At 32.5% G+C, this 18217-nt stretch overlaps 2 protein-coding genes across 12 annotated transcripts; one reads left to right on the top strand and one right to left on the bottom strand.

Moving 5' to 3' along the window:
* Window positions 1–1872: 1872 nt before the first annotated feature.
* On the top strand, window positions 1873–8736 carry LOC111303887 (vacuolar protein sorting-associated protein 26A-like). Of its 4 annotated transcripts, none has more exons than XM_022900386.2 (12): window positions 1873–2026; window positions 2229–2279; window positions 2446–2465; window positions 3239–3313; window positions 3446–3518; window positions 3848–3892; window positions 4296–4407; window positions 4777–4843; window positions 6559–6603; window positions 7050–7105; window positions 7213–7388; window positions 8116–8736. In XM_022900386.2, exons 4-12 carry the CDS (start codon window positions 3272–3274, stop codon window positions 8292–8294), a joined length of 795 nt encoding a protein of 264 aa, XP_022756121.1. In that variant the 5' UTR covers window positions 1873–2026; window positions 2229–2279; window positions 2446–2465; window positions 3239–3271; the 3' UTR covers window positions 8295–8736. The 4 variants fall into 4 exon arrangements, with proteins under 4 accessions (XP_022756121.1, XP_089598874.1, XP_089598875.1 ...); XM_089742748.1 differs by having other exon boundaries at window positions 1874–2026; window positions 2391–2465; XM_089742749.1 differs by lacking the exon at window positions 1873–2026 and adding an exon at window positions 2102–2118 and having other exon boundaries at window positions 2391–2465.
* Window positions 8737–9530: 794 nt separating this feature from the next.
* LOC111303885 (CBL-interacting serine/threonine-protein kinase 3-like) lies at window positions 9531–17826 on the bottom strand. 8 transcript variants are annotated; one of them, XM_089742742.1, is made up of 17 exons: window positions 17530–17810; window positions 16456–16668; window positions 16187–16249; window positions 15506–15577; window positions 15071–15178; window positions 14868–14948; window positions 13761–13814; window positions 13546–13671; window positions 13375–13464; window positions 13235–13300; window positions 12028–12150; window positions 11802–11912; window positions 11135–11248; window positions 10996–11052; window positions 10846–10920; window positions 10058–10158; window positions 9531–9887 (listed from the first exon to the last, which is right to left on the bottom strand). In XM_089742742.1, exons 2-16 carry the CDS (start codon window positions 16624–16626, stop codon window positions 10084–10086), a joined length of 1386 nt encoding a protein of 461 aa, XP_089598868.1. In that variant the 5' UTR covers window positions 16627–16668; window positions 17530–17810; the 3' UTR covers window positions 9531–9887; window positions 10058–10083. The 8 variants fall into 8 exon arrangements, with proteins under 8 accessions (XP_089598868.1, XP_089598869.1, XP_089598867.1 ...); XM_089742743.1 differs by lacking the exon at window positions 17530–17810 and adding an exon at window positions 17331–17462; XM_089742741.1 differs by lacking the exon at window positions 17530–17810 and adding an exon at window positions 17259–17459.
* Between the last annotated feature and the right edge of the window lie 391 nt (window positions 17827–18217).

The raw sequence follows: 18217 nt of genomic DNA, 5'->3' as shown, positions 1-18217 counted from the left end.
AAAGTAAGTTGATCCTAGACCCATATCGTCCTTTCTACTTCTTTCCCAACCTTATTCTGTCTGACTTATGCATTAGAATGTAAACACAGAGAACACACCTAACCTTTATCTCTCATTGCCCTTCTCTTCTATTTTTTTAAGAATGTTTGGAGGTCAAGCTCAGCACAAATACTTGGATTTGAAATGATAAAACTTTGAATTTTTTTTTTTAGTTATATTTGCTTTTTTAACTTAAATGTAGATGTTATTTGTTTATATATTTTTCAATCTCTTTCTGATAATATTATATTTGTAATTTGTTTAATGCATTTTAGTCATTGTCATTTCTGTCATTTCAAGTCTTTTGAAATTTTTGTCATAGATGTTAGTTACTGAATAGGATACTCTTGTTTATGAAGATGAAAGTACGGTGGTTTCGCTAATTTTTCGTCTTTTAATGTTGTTGATGTTGTCGAAGAAGGTGCAAAAGTTTCTAAAAAGAAGATAAGTTTTAAAAAAGTAGATAAGTCTTTAGCAAATCAAAAAAACCAATTAAACTGACCAACTAAAGTCAGTTTGATTTATGTCCATTTTTAATATTTTAATCAATTTATTTAATTTTTGTATAAATAAAATCTGTTAAGTTAGTTTTTGAATTTTTAAAATTGAATTAATCGAATGAATCGTTTGCTCATCTCTAATTATTTGATTTTTTATAATCATATGGAATGATGTCGTTTTGCATTTAAAAAGAAAAAAAAAAATCATTCATAGCAGGAGAGGCACTCTAGTATACAGGAAAATAATCTTGAATTCCATGTCAACACATGTCATTTTTTGTTTTTTATTTAGTTTTTTAGTTTAACAACAATAAATAAAAAAAACATTAAAAAAATCTACACACATATATATATATATATATATATTAATCTATACTACAATAGATTAAAAGAATTTCATAAAGATGAATGTTTGACATCTGTTGGGTATTTCGATTTGAGTTTTAAATCATTATTTATATTCTATGTAAAGTATTTATATGAGCTTTCCAAATGATTTTATTGGATTGAATAAGCACCAATGGGCTTTCCAAATGATACTTGGACCCTTATTTATATTCCATTCCAGCAAATTACACCCAATTTTTAATTCCCTTAATTAATAGAACAAAAAAATTATTACATATAAATAAGATTCATGATTTATAGCAGTGTTTAAGTATCAAACAATTTATATTTTTCTTATAATAAAATAATTAATTTTATTTTGTTGTTTCTTTTAATGATAGTGCAATTTTTTTTGTATTAGTTGATTTTTTTTCATTGCTTTCCAAAATTCAAATAGTTATTTCACTTCTTAATTTATTATTAGTATATTTTTAAGAAACAACTTATATCAATGTAAAATTAAAAAATTTTACATCTTTTTCTAAACATTATTCCAATATATCCCAAGAATGGAAAAGACAAACCAAATAATAATAATAATAATAATAATAATTTAATTTCATCCATTAAATTTATTAAAATCAATAATAAAATAATATAAAACTTTTTATTTTACACTACTATAAAATTGATCCATTCTCTTTTTTTCACATAAATGTAAATAAAATTTAATTCATAAACTTTTATTAAAAATTTCATAATTATTTATAACTTTGATTATTGGCCTTCACTTTTTTCTTGTTGGCCAAAAATGAAATCGTTGAATAATAACCTTTGCGCGTGGTTGGAAGGGGCTGCGGATACATGGTTTAGTGGAATCTCGGATTTAGGCCTCCAAGGGCACAGAAGGACGCAGGCAATTACTAATTCTCTAGGTAATTTTTTCTGTGCAGACACTGAAATGTAATTTTATTTCTACTAAAGGCCCTTTACAAGATTAAGACAGAAAGAAAAAATGTAAAAAGGTAAAAATCATGAAGACCTGAACAAGACTGGCTGGTGAAGAAGCGAAACGCTAATCATAAATTTTTAAAACTTTGTTACAGCCGATCCGCTCTCAGCTCTAACAGTCAACTCTTCCTCCTAGATCTCCAATTAAGGTAACGCTTACTTTTCCTCATCTGATTCCGTTATTAATGGTAATGTTTACTTTTCCTCATCTGATTCCGTTATTAATGCTTTCCCAGCAAAAGTAAGAAAATAGTGAAATATTTTGAATTCGATTCGATGCCTATTTTAATCCATTTTCAACTATTTTCTAATTTAAGTTAAATTTTCATTAAATTATGTTACTGTTTTTAGGTTCTTCATGCTTGGCAAAGTCTTGATTCAGGATTCCACTAAAGCATCATGGTATTATTTCCCAAGAAATTTCTTTTTTTTTTTTTTGTTATTTTACTTTCTCCGAAGAATCTTTATATATGAAAACTTGTTTTTTGAATTTTTTTTAAAAATCTTGTACAGAATTACCTAGTTGGAGCTTTCAAGCCGCCATGTAATGTTTTCATTTCATTTGCAGATGGAAGAAGCCGTAAGCAGGTATATCTTCCTTCGAATCGCTAGTGTTTTTCTCTTTTCTTTTTCTTTTTTTTCACTCAAAAAAATGGATAAAATTTTAGGTAAAGCTAAAAATGCACGATTCTACCTTTTTTATACAACGACATGTTAGAATTGATGTTGTGTCGTAGTTGTTTTTCATCAATTATGATTTTGCTTTACACTATCTGCTTTACTTTTTGGTAATTTTGCAAGTAGACTTGGCTATTTGTGTGTTCTATCATGCAAAATATTAAGATTCGTGTATTCATGCTGTGTTTTACATGAAACTTGTGTGTCATAATTTGTATCAATACGAAAACATAAAATGTGTTTTTTTGGTTTTGTTAAACCCATATATAATTATTGCTAAAATTTTAAACCATGTCACCTTTGTGCCCTTTATTTGTATCGTACTCGTGTCGTGTTTGAGATTGTCAGGTTTATTTGCAAGGAAGCTGTAAACTACAATTACACAGAGATATAAACTTTCCAAAACTGCTCGAGAATAAAGTTGAGATCCAAGTAACTGAAGTTCATTGCAAATTTGTTTCACTGTTTGTTTGGTGTGCAGAAATTTGCATATATAGTATGTAATTTTGTTGCTTTTGAACTCATTTACTTCTCCCCCCTCCCCTTTTTCTATTTCCAAATGTGGTCAACTTTGGTCAACAGTTTTGGTCTTGAGTTTTAGATGAGATGCTTTACTTTTATTTCTGCTTGTTGTTTGGCATTTTGTCTTCAAGTATACTCTTTTTACAACAATGTTTTTGTAGGTTCCACTAAAGAAGGAAAATGGGAAAACAGTTATGGTTGCTCTCTTTCAGAGCCAAGAAAATATTGTAGGAGAGGTACTATTTTCTCGTGTTGCCATTTTGAAACTTATGATTGACTTTATATGCTCAGTATATCCAAGCCATTTTTATTATTATTTACAGTAAATACTGTATGAGTGATTTGATTGTTTATTGCTGATACTTCAGGTAGTTATAGAACCAATACATGGGAAGAAGGTTGAACATAATGGTGTTAAAATTGAGCTCCTTGGTCAGATAGGTGTGCTTCATTTGCTTTTTGTCTTTCATTTTAGGTCTGTCATGTGACTATTCTATTTGATGAGCATATGTATATAGCTTCTATCACATGCCTTGTTAATCTTTAAAAGTTACATATAGTTTAGCTTGAGTCAATCTATAATCCTGCTTACTATTATGTTGTTTTTCTCTGTGTTATAGTTGAGTCTGTTCTGTACTTATAAGCTGTTTTCTGTATTGGTTCTTGGTTGCCAGAGTTTGTCAATAATTTGTAATGTTGGAAAGGATGATCTCTGTATGCAGCATGATGACACTATACCTGGACCGTGACATTTTTTTTCTTCTTTGCAGAATTGTATTTTGATAGAGGCAACTTCTATGACTTTACCTCTCTTGGTGAGTTTATTTGACCATAAAAGAAAAGGCTTAAGAAGTCTTTAATTTAAGCAGCAGTTTTATGCATCCTTACAAGTTTTACCATTTGTTTTTCATGTGGCCCTTTCCCCTCTCCTGTCTCCCTTCTCCTTGTTGGTTTGAGTGGCATTGCATGGGACATTAATGCTATTTTTTGGTGGGGAAGATGGGAGAAAGGGGGAAGGATGGAGTATTTTTAATCTCATGTTATGATTCATAACAATATGGGCTATTTTGTAGCTCAACTATTAGATTAAAACTTATTCTTTCCTTACCCCTTTCTTTCCATCCTACCAAGCGAAGTGTAAATATCTGTTGCTCCTCTGTTAGTTATAATGGTAAATTGCCTCTAGGTTTGCCCTAATTTTCACTCTTTGCTCTGCAGTTCGTGAACTTGACATTCCTGGTGAATTATATGAAAGAAAAACGTACCCATTTGAATTTTCTACAGTGGAGATGCCATATGAGTCATATAATGGAGTCAATGTTAGGCTTAGGTAGGCTATCCATTTCATTTCCTAGTTGATTTTTATGATAAACTTTTGATGCATCTGGAAACGATCCTTTTTGCAAGCAATATCCTCTTTTCAATGTTACTGTGCTTATTTGGGTTATCTCTGTCATACTGGAGTGTGAAGGAAATAAGCATACGTTTGGTTATTTTAGCTTTGTTGATGGTTACTCATGCTTTCACTAGTGTCTAGTTTTCCTTTTGGGATTCAATTTATCGTACATGATTGTCATTAAGTTGAGAGATTATCAGCATTTACTGACACAATATGTGCAATGATATGGTGAGCAAGGATCCATGAAAATAGGATATGAACAAAAAACTGATCCGTCTACACTTCATTGCAAACTTGTAGGTATATTCTGAAAGTGACAATCAGCAGAAACTTTGTCAGCAACATAGTGGAGTGCCAAGATTTTGTGGTAATGTATTTTGTATAAGCACTAAATGGAACTATTATGCTATTCTATTTGAACATGTTATTTGGATTGCTATGACATTATTGTCGTATTATCATAGTTTATCTACCTCCTTTTAACTTTTGAATATTTATGTACAACTTGACTCAGATTATGTGAGAGAGATATTATATTACTTGGTTCAGTTTTTTAATTCAACTGCCCTAGAAGTTAATGTTATGCACTTTCAATGTCTAGCTTTCTTGATCTTTGGAGAAAAGAAGACAATTGGTTGTATTTGTTTGATAGACTGTTATACATGAGCTATGCTTACATTTTTCAAATAGTAAGCTGGCTGAGGCTGGGTGGGAAGGTGTGTTACCACTGATAGTGTTTCATCGTGCTTTACACTTTTTACAAGTGCTTCCATTATTTCTTCTCTATTTTTTGGTTGATTAGTTATGCTGACATATCTTTCAGAAGAGTGATGACCATAGGCTTTCACAAGCAGTGAGTAGCACTTTGGAAGCTCATGTTATGTGGTTGGAGAATGAATTGAATCATGTGTAAGAGGACTTAGTACTTGTAAAAGAACGGATGGTTTTGGAGGTGGGAGTTCATAAGAGTGTTACACCTATATGTTCCAAATAAAAAGAGTGTGCATGTAAAGGAATTTATGAGGTCTGTATGAGTTTTTAAAATATTTGAGAATGAGGAAGTTTTTCTTTTATCATGAGGATGGCTCAACACTCCAGAATCTGAAATTGCTAGGTCTAGGCAGTTTCAGAGATGCAGAGCCTTACTGCTATGCAAAGATGCTGTTCTGCACCCATGACTTCCAGGTCAGGATGGAACAACCTTACCATCACTTCAAAACTTGCTTTCACTTAAAGGATTGATATGAGGTGATAGACTGGTTGTCATGGAGTGACCCCTTGTTGTTGGAAGGCTTCTTAATACTAATCAACTAAGAGCAGATTTGACAAAAGTATAATAAGCATCTTCTTGGTTTTGAGAGAGAATAAGGAATCACATTATGAAATGGTACAGTGGGAATTTGATTGTCCTTAAAGATGTTGACTCTGGAGTTCTTGTTAAATATCCTGAGTCCACTAAGACTGGTTTCTTTGTTATCATTTATCTAAAGAATTTATTCCTATCCATAATCTTAAGTTTCTTGGACAGAATTCTTTGTAATAATCATTGTCAAAATAAATGCAAATCTTTGATTCTTGTGCTGACTTGAATAGAATATATTAGAATTTTCAAGCATCATTTTGCTTGCATGTGATTAATAGAAATAAATAGATGAATCATAATGCTCTAAACAATATGAATTTTGAATTTAGAAAATAAATTAAAATTATAAGCGATATAGTTAATCCATTACATAGTAATTTTGTACATGTCTTGGACTTCAAGACCTTTGACAAGAATAAGGCTGCTTAGTGTTTAATACTCTTTCACCATGTGGTGTTCATTAGGAGATATTAGTATTTGATGATCTATCCCCTTATATAGCATCTGTAAAGGTACTCAGATCTCAATTGCTGTTTCTCTTTGCTATTTCATCCTCTTAATGCCCCACCATATCAAGGTGGAAGGAGTTTCCTTTGCATCCATTTATATTTTCCTATCTTGTAAAAGTTTGCTTGTTCAGTTAGATTATGGATTAAAAGATTAAAGCAAGCAGATTGAAATTTGTTCCCTTTTTTTTTTTTGAAAATTTTCTGCATCAGGTCCGCAACTATACACCACCTCCTTCAATCAATAACAGTATTAAGGTAAGAAAATTCCCTTTTATTTCCTGATGCTTATTTGTTTTGGGTAGCTGATGAGATCTATATTAAAAGATTTCTTTCCTTTGAAATTTACACATACTTGCGTATCAAAAGTGACTTGTCTTATTACTCCAATACAATTGCTTCATCTATTCTCATTTTGACCATATGAAATGTGCCATTTGCCTAAATTTGGGTAATTCTTATCACAACTCTTCTTACGGAGATGGTCCCTTAGTCCCTTTACAAATTACATGGTGCTATAAAATCTCCCATACTATTGCCTGATACTCCCAATGTTAACTTTTGTGAAAGTTATTGGAATTACTTTAAAACTTTAATTGTTTCCTTGGTGATTTGATGGTTAATATGATGTTACTACTCTATGCCAATTTGATGTTTTGGAATTTCATATTGACTTTGTTTGTTTGTATTGATCATTCATCTAGATGGAAGTGGGGATTGAGGATTGTCTACACATTGAATTTGAATACAGTAAAAGCAAGTACGTCAGTTAAAGTGCATGTCTCGACAGTTTGTATGAAATCCATGCAACTTAACACTAAGTTGGAGAGATGTTGATGTGTTTATATTGGATTTCAAATTTTACAGGTATCATTTGAAGGATGTCATTATTGGAAAAATATATTTTCTTCTTGTTAGAATTAAGCTAAAAAATATGGAGCTTGAGATCAGGCGTCGAGAGTCAACTGGATCAGGGCCTAATACATATGTTGAGACAGAGACCCTTGCTAAATTCGAGTTAATGGATGGTGCTGCCGTCAGAGGTACCCTAGCGAACTTCTCTATTCCACAACATATTTTGTAGCTTTATATTTTACCTTTTATATCTTAATATCACAAATTTATAATTCTAGGCTGATATCTGAGATATTCTTTGGCACATAACATTTCTATAACCATGCTTTTACAGAATGCCTCCTACTATTGGTATTTGCCTCGAGTATGTTCTATATTGATGAATTGGTTGAACAATTTACTTTATAAAACCATCTTGCATGCTAGGGTGACTGCAGTGCTGGCTTAGTACTGTACACTACAGTTGTCGGTAGACATGACTGGTACTTCATTTTCAATATTATCATTTTAGACTAAGGTTTCAAGTATCAATATTAACAGATATACTGAAGTCTGGTCCTGCAAAACTATCAGGAAAATGTTAAAAACAGAAAAGAATATTTTGATTTAAAAAAAAAAAAAGAGAAAGAATATTCTGATGTCAATTTGAAAAGAGAAAAATGGAAACAAGTTATGGCAAATTATGAACTCTATGAAAATCTAGAAGTTGATTGTTGTATATATGCACTTTTGTGCTCAAAGTATTTCAAGTAATCTTTGCTTCTTTTTTTTTTTTTTTAAATAATACTGGGATATATAATGAGCTTGTATGTAGAAAATAATAACATTATGCTGAATTTGCTTTGAATAAGATAATTTTTATGGAGTCATGTGCTTATGTGCCATATTGAGGAAATTGTACCAATGCTTTTACAGGAGAATCGATTCCCATCAGACTTTTCTTAAGTCCATATGAACTGACACCAACGTATCGTAACATCAATAACAAATTCAGCGTTAAATACTATTTGAATCTTGTTCTAGTGGACGAAGAAGATCGACGTTACTTCAAACAGCAAGAAATCACTATGTACCGGCTTCTCGAAGCCTCGTAATTTTTCTTTCAAAAGCTAGGTGAGTTCAGACATTTGAATGTGGGGAAGGATAGCAGCGTATTTATGGCACATTTAGTGGAACTCTTCTGGCTGTATGCTAAATCTCGGCCTTGATCCTCTGTAATCTGCACATTAATGATTTGATCTTTGGAGTTCATTTATTCATCAAGAACCTATGGAATGGCAAGCTTCGGCTGTTAAGGATGAATACATGCAGTTGTTTTTGGTGATGACATCATATTAGTGTCTTGGTCTTGTTTATCCATCATGTATCTGAATCTGGGTTCCATTGTTGGCTGTAGGATTGCTCAGTTGTTTCAGAAAGTTGGCTTGCATATGTTTTTTTTTGTCAGTTCTTTAATCTTTGTTTATGGTGAATAAAAATTGTTGTAATCCTGTTTTTGTCACCATACTAGAATTTCATGCATCACTTTTTCCGCCATTGGCTTGATTTTGTCAGTTTTTTCCTGTTTCTAGATCTGCTTATATTTGATTAGCAACAATATAATTTAACTATCATGTCATTTAATTACTTAAAATATAAAGTGTTTTTTTTTTTTAACAAAAACATTATTTCATGAAATAATTTGAAGGAAAGAGATTCATGCTGATGTAAAATAAAAATATTGTGGTACAGTTCAATCTCCCACCATAAAGTGGATGGCTATCTTTAATTTACCTTTCTTCCTAAAACTTTCGTTCTTCCCAAATAAGAATTTTCCATGCCCAGAATAACAAGTGGAAATTCATGTCCATGGTAAAACGTAAACCATGGAACGTGAATAGTCTGACAAGATGAAAAGCAATCAATTACATTTTGGATAAAACAACCAAAGAGTTTAAATTTGTCCTGGATTCTTGGTTAAGCTATATGTATAGGAATATGTATGTTATAAACTTGTGTTAAAACGGCTTGAATAAGTAGATTATGCAAGCAATAATCAACAAATTCCTAGTATATTATGCAAATATGCCTATGAAAACTTAATTGAAATGTCATTGAATCAACGTTGTCATCTGGTGATAGAATGTTAAACTTTTAATTGAAACAATTACATGATCTAATGATAGAATGTTAAACTTCTAGTTGATTAAATTTCTACAGTGATGAGATTCAAATCCTGATCACTCAAGTACAAACAAAATTAATTGAAATGTGGTCAAACTCATTTTCTCTTTCAAAAATGAGAGACAGAGTTATTGCAATTGCAACCATATTTATAGTCAGACACATGGTAAGCATCCAATATGCATTTGACTCCTTACCAAAAATTCAATAAATTTAAACTTTTTGTTGAATTACAAAAGAGATGATGCTCACAATATATTCCAAATATGAAAAGACTTACAATTTTTTTTTCTCATGATTTCCGAAGGAGAAAAAAAAGTTTGATAAAGTTGCTTATATTCTTTCCAAAGAAACTACAACTATAGTATAAATTGAAGAGCAAGAAACAAAAGGAAAACAAAAGGAAAACAAAAGGGTTTTCTTTTTCCTTTTCAAGCATCATTAACCATTTATCTTTGACATATTAACGTCGTAGGGTAAACCAAACCACTGCATTCCATGGGACTCATCCATGCTTTCCAACACTAATAACAAGGAAAACAATCAGAAAAACCATGGCTGTAATAGCACAGGCAAAAAAAATAGAAAGAAGAAAACAATCTTGAAAACAAAATGATAAGGGAAAAAAGAATGAAGATATAGAGCAACTGAGGAACATTCAAAAACAGCATGGACAAAAGATAAAAGTCATTACACTTGGAAACATGGGCAGGCATGCGTCTACTTTACTTCTTGAATGTCCTCCTCAGTTTTCCATACAACATCTTCAAGACAGGTTGAAAGGTTTTTATAGAACTGCATAAGAAAAACAGGTTGAAAGATTTTAGAACAGTCAAGAAATCGACTGCAAGTAAATTTACTGAGACTTAAAGACCACCTGACAGGTTTCTAAAAACTTTTCTTCTAGCAGTTGCATATTCATTAAACACTGTTTGAATCCTCTGATACTTGGTTTGAGCAAGCAGATTAGAGCATATGTATTTTTTAAATTGAAAGCTTTGTTCATAAAGAGAGAGATCTTGACCTTACTGATATAACAAACAACTTTTGTGGTGACATTATTGACATATAAGATGCTTGTGTTGCTAAGGTATGCTGCTTTAAGTGATATAATGTCATCATGTCAATCTGAGGACTTGCAGAATGAATTTTGATGCAATACAAATTGTTTGCATCCGTAATTAGAATCTCATCATGCACTAAACAACCACAAATCTAACAATTACGAGAGAAAGCAAAGTCATTTGGCACTTTCCATCGACATTTAACCAACACTGTTTGCTGGAAAAGAAGATCACTCAATTTCCATTGGCTATGAGCAAATCACTCATTAGGGGAGAATAAATTATCTACTTTGTAACAAATGCTATGGCATTACATAACTCTCATCACTAGTTTGTCCAAATTGGAAAAACAAGAAAAAGGAAAACACAATATATTTAGAAAGTGAAATGAAATTATAATGAGAGAATTAAGTGGTACCATATGGAATTCTAATGTGTCCCCTTTTGCTTTTCGCACCTCAACCATATGTAAAGAAGGTGCCACTTGAAATATCTGATTAACACAATAAAAGTTAGTTAAGTACAAAATATAAGCCATTTTTCAAAATAAAATGTTTCTGTAAGTTACCTCCGTAGCCACGTTAAGGTTTCCTTTTCTCCCAGCTTTCAAATTCTCAAGTCTCATCTACATAAAATAGTAAGAAATAAGCAAATCTGACATAGAGATTTCAATAATTACCTTTACAGCATGTGTTTGATTCGCTCACCTTATAGTTTTTCTTGTGGACATCAAACCCGAGAGGCTTTGCAGCTTCCTCAATCTTATGGATAATCTCATTAGCAGGACATTTAGATGTAAACCTCGTTTCTCTCTTAAATCCCTGCAGAAAACAAAACCACTAAATTTTAAACATGAAACTCAATTTTAATATGAAAATTTCATTAATAGCTTATGAGCTAGTAGTTTGAAGATATTATCCGTTTATATGCCACACAGCCAAACATTAGCAGCCAAAACTTGTAAACAGCCATCATAATATCAGTATTTATCTTTCTCAAGCAAAGGGGCAAAATATGTCTGCTTTTAAGTAAATAAAATGATTTTGCAACAGCCAATCCAGTTTCAGTTCATCCTCCAAAATTGTGAAGAGCTTTTAATGCAATATTAGAAACGCTTTATACTTTCATAATCCAACTTTATAAACTTCTAAAAACACAATTAAGAAATTAAAATCAAGAGCAAAAGGAGGCCAGATAAGTTATCAGTCTAGATAGCATAACAATGTCTGATAATACTCTATCTGGCATTGGACATACCGTGCATTTCCCTTCTAATGATAATAAAGTCATGTAAAGGAAAGATAACCACCACTCTTTGATAGTTGATATACAAAAAAAAAGTCAAGAAAAAGAAAAGCCTTTTAAAATGCAAACCTGTTCTGCATCAAACAGATTCTCAAGGTTTAACCCCTTTGACAGGGAAATTAACTCAAAAGCATTCATAGCTGTCGGTTGTTCTTCTCTCTTTTCTGTTACATGGTGCTCCTGTTACAGAACCAACAATGCAAACTTATCAAGAAAAGCATCAAATATAACAGCACTTGTGCAGTATGCAGATGTCAGTTGTTCTACAACTTTGGGAAAGACCTCATTCACCTACTTCAAAATCCTTAAAAACAGCTTCTATATCATCTAAGTTCGTATCGTTTTTCTCCTCGAACACTGGAGGTTTGTAATCCTTTTTAAACCATTCATCTTGTAAAATTTCAGGAATGGTAATGCGCTGCAACACAAGAAAGAGATAAGCACACATTAATATTATGCAAGTCAATAATTTGTTAAGGCAAATAATTTCCAGAACTTAAAGGCCAATATAAATATGCATGGCTAGATATGCGCGGGCCCAACATGCTACTCTAAGATTAAACAGTGGAGCAGTTATGCATAGTTGAAGCATCCGTTTGGCCTTAGAAAAATATGCAGGCATTGCCCAGATGAAGATTTAAACTTAATTGCTTGATCATTGAGAAAATTCAAAGGGCAGGATTAATTGATACTAACTCTTAGCAACTTTCACTCCTTGGTATTATTTGACCAAATCAACAATATCAAAAGTACCTTGCTTTTCTAATCTTAGTTGTAGCCAAAAACAGAGAAGAAAAACATAATATAAACCCTTGTAGCTGAACCCACCTGGTGGGGAAAAGCTTTTTTATTTGTTCATTGTTGAAGTTAAAGAAACTAGTCTTTTATTATATATACTTGTATCTGACATTGTTATACATTGATAACATAGTTAGAGACCATCAATTTCAAATTTGGCATAGATGACCCATGTAGATAGACAGTAAAATTCATTGATGGATTTGATGAAGATTGGATCATGAAAAAAAGATATGGAGGAATGGTGCGGAGTATGAAAACCATTACATCAGGTATAATTTATCTTTCCTTAGATTCAGACTGCCAATTGCATATCTGTCAGAGAGGGAAAGAGGAAAAAGAGATAAGAGTGGACAGAATTATACATTTTTAATATCTATTTTGCAGATTTCTTGGACTTCATCTCCCACTCTTGTGTCCACTACCAAGAAAAATGAGTTAAACTATATTGCAGAAGAAAGGGCAAAAGATAAAAGGGTAAAAGTACAGATTACAAACCTCACAGTTACATCACTAAGGAACCACGTTTCAGGATAATATGTATTACTTCACAAAATTATTGCACATGGTAAATGCACATTCAAAAAGAATTTAACCAAGACAATTGTTTGATTAGACATTGTTTTTCTTTCATGAATAGAGCTTTATTTTCATCTAGTTTTAGAAGCTTTCACTCAGAATAGTAATATACAATCCTTTATCACCTGCCATAGGAAGAGCAGATATGACACCTTCATCATACAAAGTATAGGAATCTTTCTCCCCTTTTCCTATTTGGTACACACATAATTTAGTATTGAAGCCAGAAACACATCCAGGTTTGAGAGTTAAGTATAAAACTTACCGTCATTGGGTTTGGATCCAAGATTCGAGTTATTAATTTCATTGCACTAAAAGATAGCCAAGGGGGGCAAGTGAATTCAGCTGCTGAAATCTTCACATTTGGAAAATGAGAGTGAAAAACAGGCAATGAATAACAATGGATAACTGTAACATGAAATTAGGAAAAGCTCACCTTTTTATACAGGTTCATAAGATTAGAATCATCAAAAGGCAAGTAACCTCCAAGCAACACAAAGAGTATCACGCCACACGACCAGAGGTCTGCAGTTGCCCCATCATAGCCTCTATCATTAATGACCTATATAGGAAGACAAAATTGTTATTAACCTGGGTTTCTAAGTTACAAATGCTGGACGAAAATTAGTGTGATTAAACAATTGCCCAAACCTCAGGAGCAACGTAATTTGGCGTTCCACAGGTGGTGTGAAGGAGACCATCGTCCTATAAATTCAACTTTGGTTTAGAAATATTTCTCAGGGTTCTAAAAGCTATCAAAGACAGATAGAGATGGAACAAGTCTTACACATTTTACGACATCAGTTACATCAAAAGTTTAAAAACCTTACACGATAACTTGATAAGTAGATAAATAACATGGATAACAGAATATCTATAATTTTGAACTAAGAATGCTAGCATGCGTTTCCTTATTCAAAAGCTTTAAGGCCATCAGGCTCAAATTCACACAGTTCATTACTTTTGTTCAACACTACTGGTTTACAATTACATACCTTTACGTACAGAGAATGATCTATGAAGAAAATTTATCTTCTCATAAAGAATAATGAACTACAAAATGAGGACAACATCTGTTGCATGCTTTAATAGCCAAATTATCCCACTAACCATACTGAGTTCACTCCTTTCTCATTTAGTAGTATAGATTTTCCAAATATCAGAATCTTTTCTATATTCAGACACTAGGGGCAAATAACTTGAAATGGTGATGTCTAGGAGTCACTGTTTTCTATGGCAAAACGAAGATGATCAATTCTATCACAGTTGTATCAAATAAAAATTAATCTCTTTCACATTTTTTTCTCCAAAGAGGTTAAAACTAAAACTTCCATCATATATGTTATGTGACAATTCAACATGCTCGTATGGAACTTGTCCTTTCAACAACTCTGAAGGCCCAAAGGTCATATCATTTCCAATCAATTGCTAGAAGAAATAGCTTTTATCTAAACTCTCCAAGCTTTACACCGAACAAGATGCTAATAATTACATAATTCTTTATCCTTTTTGTGCTTTTTGTTTAAAAACACACTGATAAAGATGCTTCCCCTCTCCACTCATTATCACCAATATCATTAGCATTTCAACAATTTTACTTTATAAGGCCTTCACCATCACAAGATCGGGACAGAATAAACTTGAATGACTTCATAGTTCAAAGGAAAAGGTTGAAGACTCAAGAAAGCTTGAGCTTTCAGATACCAAAGTTTCATAATTACCAATCATGTGTAAGGAAAAAAAGGATATCATAATTACCCTGACTTGCTGAGACAGTGCACTCAATCCAAAGTCAGAAACTTTGAGGTTACCACAAGCATCCAATAGTAAATTTTCAGGCTGCAACAAAATCAAGAGAAAATATAAATGAACTTCATTTCCTGACAGCATAACATGCATGCATTGACACATATATGCAAGTATAGACATATTTGTCCTTAAAGGGTGCCAAGTTAAAATACCTTCAGATCCCTATGGTAGACACCCCTGCTATGGCAATAATCAACAGCATTTATGAGCTGCTGAAAATATCTCCTTGCCTCATCCTCTCTCATCCGTCCACGATTTACCTTCAGAGTTAGAAATGGTTAAAGGCATATGGGATGTAAAGCCATGTGAAGGAAAGAAACTTTCATCTGCTAGTAGTTAGCTACAGTTAAAACAAGCTGCAAATATGCGTAGCAATGCCAATACTACAAAACATATTAGTGCAGCTTAAGGATTAAAGAGATCCACGAGCACAAATGAGAACCAAACAGATATGCAGTCACAAGTTCATAAATTATATTGGGATGGTTGAGCTTCGATTATTTACCCAATGTGAAAGTACATGGTTGTCATTAAACAAAAAAAGGGGGGGGGGGGGGGGGGGCATGTCCAAGATTTCACCGACTCACAATTTTGTCAAAGAGCTCTCCTCCAGTAACGAACTCCAAAACAATAAATATCTTTGTCTTGCTGCCCATCACCTGAATAAAAAACATACAAAATAATTTGAGAAATGATTAAAGCTTGCTGCTTCTTTGCATATCCTCAAAAATGACACAGAGAACATCACGAGGCATTATTATCTTAAAGAAGTTCTTACACACACCCAAAACTCTACTCCTTTTAAGTCTCAAAGAATAAGATCAGAAGGCACCATAAACCCATGTAGCAAGATCAATAGATAATGAGAAGTTCTTAGATTGGTTCCACAGAGGCATTGGAAGAGATTGGTTATTAGAAATGGATCATATATCAAAAGCATATTTAGACTGGGTGCATACTTGTGCACACAGTTCATAGATGTACATATGCAAGCTAAAAACCAAAATAAATCTTTCAGATGCCAATACTTATTTTTTCTTTTTCAAAGAATTAATGAAGATAGTAGCAAATTAAATCCAAAATTTTTATTTATTGATCAAGCTTGGAGAAAGAAAATGCCACCCATACTTTACTGCTAAAGAAAAAAAATTAAGAAGGGAGGCTGTGGTTCACAATAGAAGATTCTGGAAAATAGTACCAAATCCCCAACCCACTGTTGAGAAATAAAGATTATACAGTATGAACCATTAACATAGAGAAAGAGAAACCTCATATAAACGGACAACATTTGGATGTTTTATCAACTTCATTGTTGCTATTTCCCGCTTGATCTGCAAAAACAAGCAGAAAACATCTAAGAAATCTGATAGAATATCTGAACTATAGAAATTCCTTTCTTAAAATGTGATTATGGTAGTTTTGAAAAACTGTGAAAATTGCAGCATGGAGAAGGTTTTGAGCATCATTCTAAAAAAAAGGCTAAAAATCAAATTGAGGAGATGAGATAAGCAGAGAAAGAGAATGATTCACAAGAAACCTGTTCAGCCATCTTGTGCTTGAGAACCTTGTCTTTATCAAGGATCTTAAGTGCCACAGGTTCCCCAGTCTCAGAATTTCTTGCAAACTTCACTTTAGCAAATGTCCCCTCCCCAATAGTCCTTCCCACCTCATATTTACCCACACGACGCTTAATTTTAGGTTGACTCATGCCTCTTCTTCCACTTGTTCTGCAAGCTATGAAAACCTCTTCCTGAGACAAATATCAAGACATAAATCCCAGACCAACATTTCTGTTACTCAATTTACACAACATCAATCACGAAAGAACAGACACAGAAAACCAATGCTTAAGCAAAATTAATGTTGAAAAACTTTATAGAAACGAAGGCAAAAGACAAAGTTAAAAAACAAGGTGAATATTCCATCTAAAAACTCCCCCATTACCATAGCAAAAGAACATCCTCTAGAATATGCGAAGATCAATTCAATCAGAAACTCGCTGGAAAGTCAATAAGAAGCAAGAAAACTGATTTAACTCAAAAATGGAAGGAAGATGAAAAGTAATTGACATAGAAATGCTATCAAACATCAAAATAAACATGTGGCAAAGAACCAGAAAAAGGGTACATCCCAGCTAAGTAAAACAGGCAAATGATCGATTCCCTTGCAGCAGGAATCAGGCCAGTTCAGCTAAAAAAATACAACATTATTGTACCAACCTTGCATATAATACTGAATAACTAGTAAATTGAAAAACAAATGGATTAGTACATATAATATTTCCCAAGAAAATATTTTCAAGTTTCTTAATACCAAAAAATATTTAAACTAATCACTCACACTTGAGACAAAACCAAGGAAGATAATCAAAGTCTATATAAGTTTTGCTGATTCAAGAAAATCAAGCATTACCACGCAGAAAATAAATTAAGTTTGGAGCTTTATTTGATTTCACAAGGGCTGAACTGAGGCCTAAAGGTCAAGAAACATCAACCAACAGTCAAAATTTAATGTTTTCTTTTAAACAAACTCAATAATGACACTACAAAGTATATAACTATGCATATATACCATTAGCAATTATAATTAAATAATAAAAAAGTAGTTATACCTGAAGTGTATAACTTGAAGAAAAAGAATTATTGAAAGGGAGAGAAAAGAAAAGGTATATATAGTTGAGAAGATTTGGATAAGAAGGAAAAAAAGGGTCGGTAGGAATTATGGAAAATTTGGCCTTTGAGTTAACTCAAGAGTAAACAAAGCAAAACGGCCGAATTAAGAGACTTTCTTAGATGATCATCATCTGAGCTACTCATCTGCTGCCTACAAACAGATAAACTTTTGAGTTTTTAATAACTGGCAAATTGGGATATGAGTATTCAACAATTCTTACTTCTTGGTCATTAAAAATTTAAAACTTTATAAACATTTAGGAACACGTTGAAAATGTTGTTCTCGTTGGTGGTGAAAAGGCAACCGTAAAACATAAATTATTGTAAGAGAAAGAGAACTCTGGCCCATGAACCTAAAACAGAACGAGAAGTATGGTCCACGCGTTCGACAACGCCCTGTCTCAATCAACCAATCTCAGCTGACATTTCATTTATCATGTCTGGGGGGCCCCACAAAAATTACCCCAGCAAGAAGATTATTCATTTATTTCCTCCATGTTGTTTTGGGACAGAACTATTATTATTAACAATAATTATTCGTTTTGCGTTGAAAGGTTGTTGTTTCTAACCCGACTTTAATGTTGATAAAAAATTTTAATTTTTTTATTTAAAATTTTGATTTGTAAA

This window comes from Durio zibethinus, chromosome 13 (assembly GCF_047325235.1).
Source record: "Durio zibethinus cultivar Kanyao isolate XHJ-2024 chromosome 13, ASM4732523v1, whole genome shotgun sequence".
Classification (NCBI taxonomy): Eukaryota; Viridiplantae; Streptophyta; class Magnoliopsida; order Malvales; family Malvaceae; genus Durio; species Durio zibethinus.
The sequence above is the reverse complement of the archived record's forward strand: the minus strand, read 5'-3'. Positions and strand labels throughout refer to the sequence as shown.

Coding starts and splice junctions, on each gene's coding strand:
- LOC111303885 (XM_089742740.1), bottom strand. Junction 13,465..13,545: donor TTATGAACCTGTATAAAAAG/GTGAGCTTTTCC, acceptor CCAAATGTGAAG/ATTTCAGCAGCTGAATTCAC. Junction 10,159..10,845: donor ACACATTAGAATTCCATATG/GTACCACTTAAT, acceptor TTTCTTATGCAG/TTCTATAAAAACCTTTCAAC.
- LOC111303887 (XM_089742748.1), top strand. Junction 3,519..3,847: donor TGAGCTCCTTGGTCAGATAG/GTGTGCTTCATT, acceptor TCTTCTTTGCAG/AATTGTATTTTGATAGAGGC. Junction 7,106..7,212: donor TTTGAATACAGTAAAAGCAA/GTACGTCAGTTA, acceptor CAAATTTTACAG/GTATCATTTGAAGGATGTCA.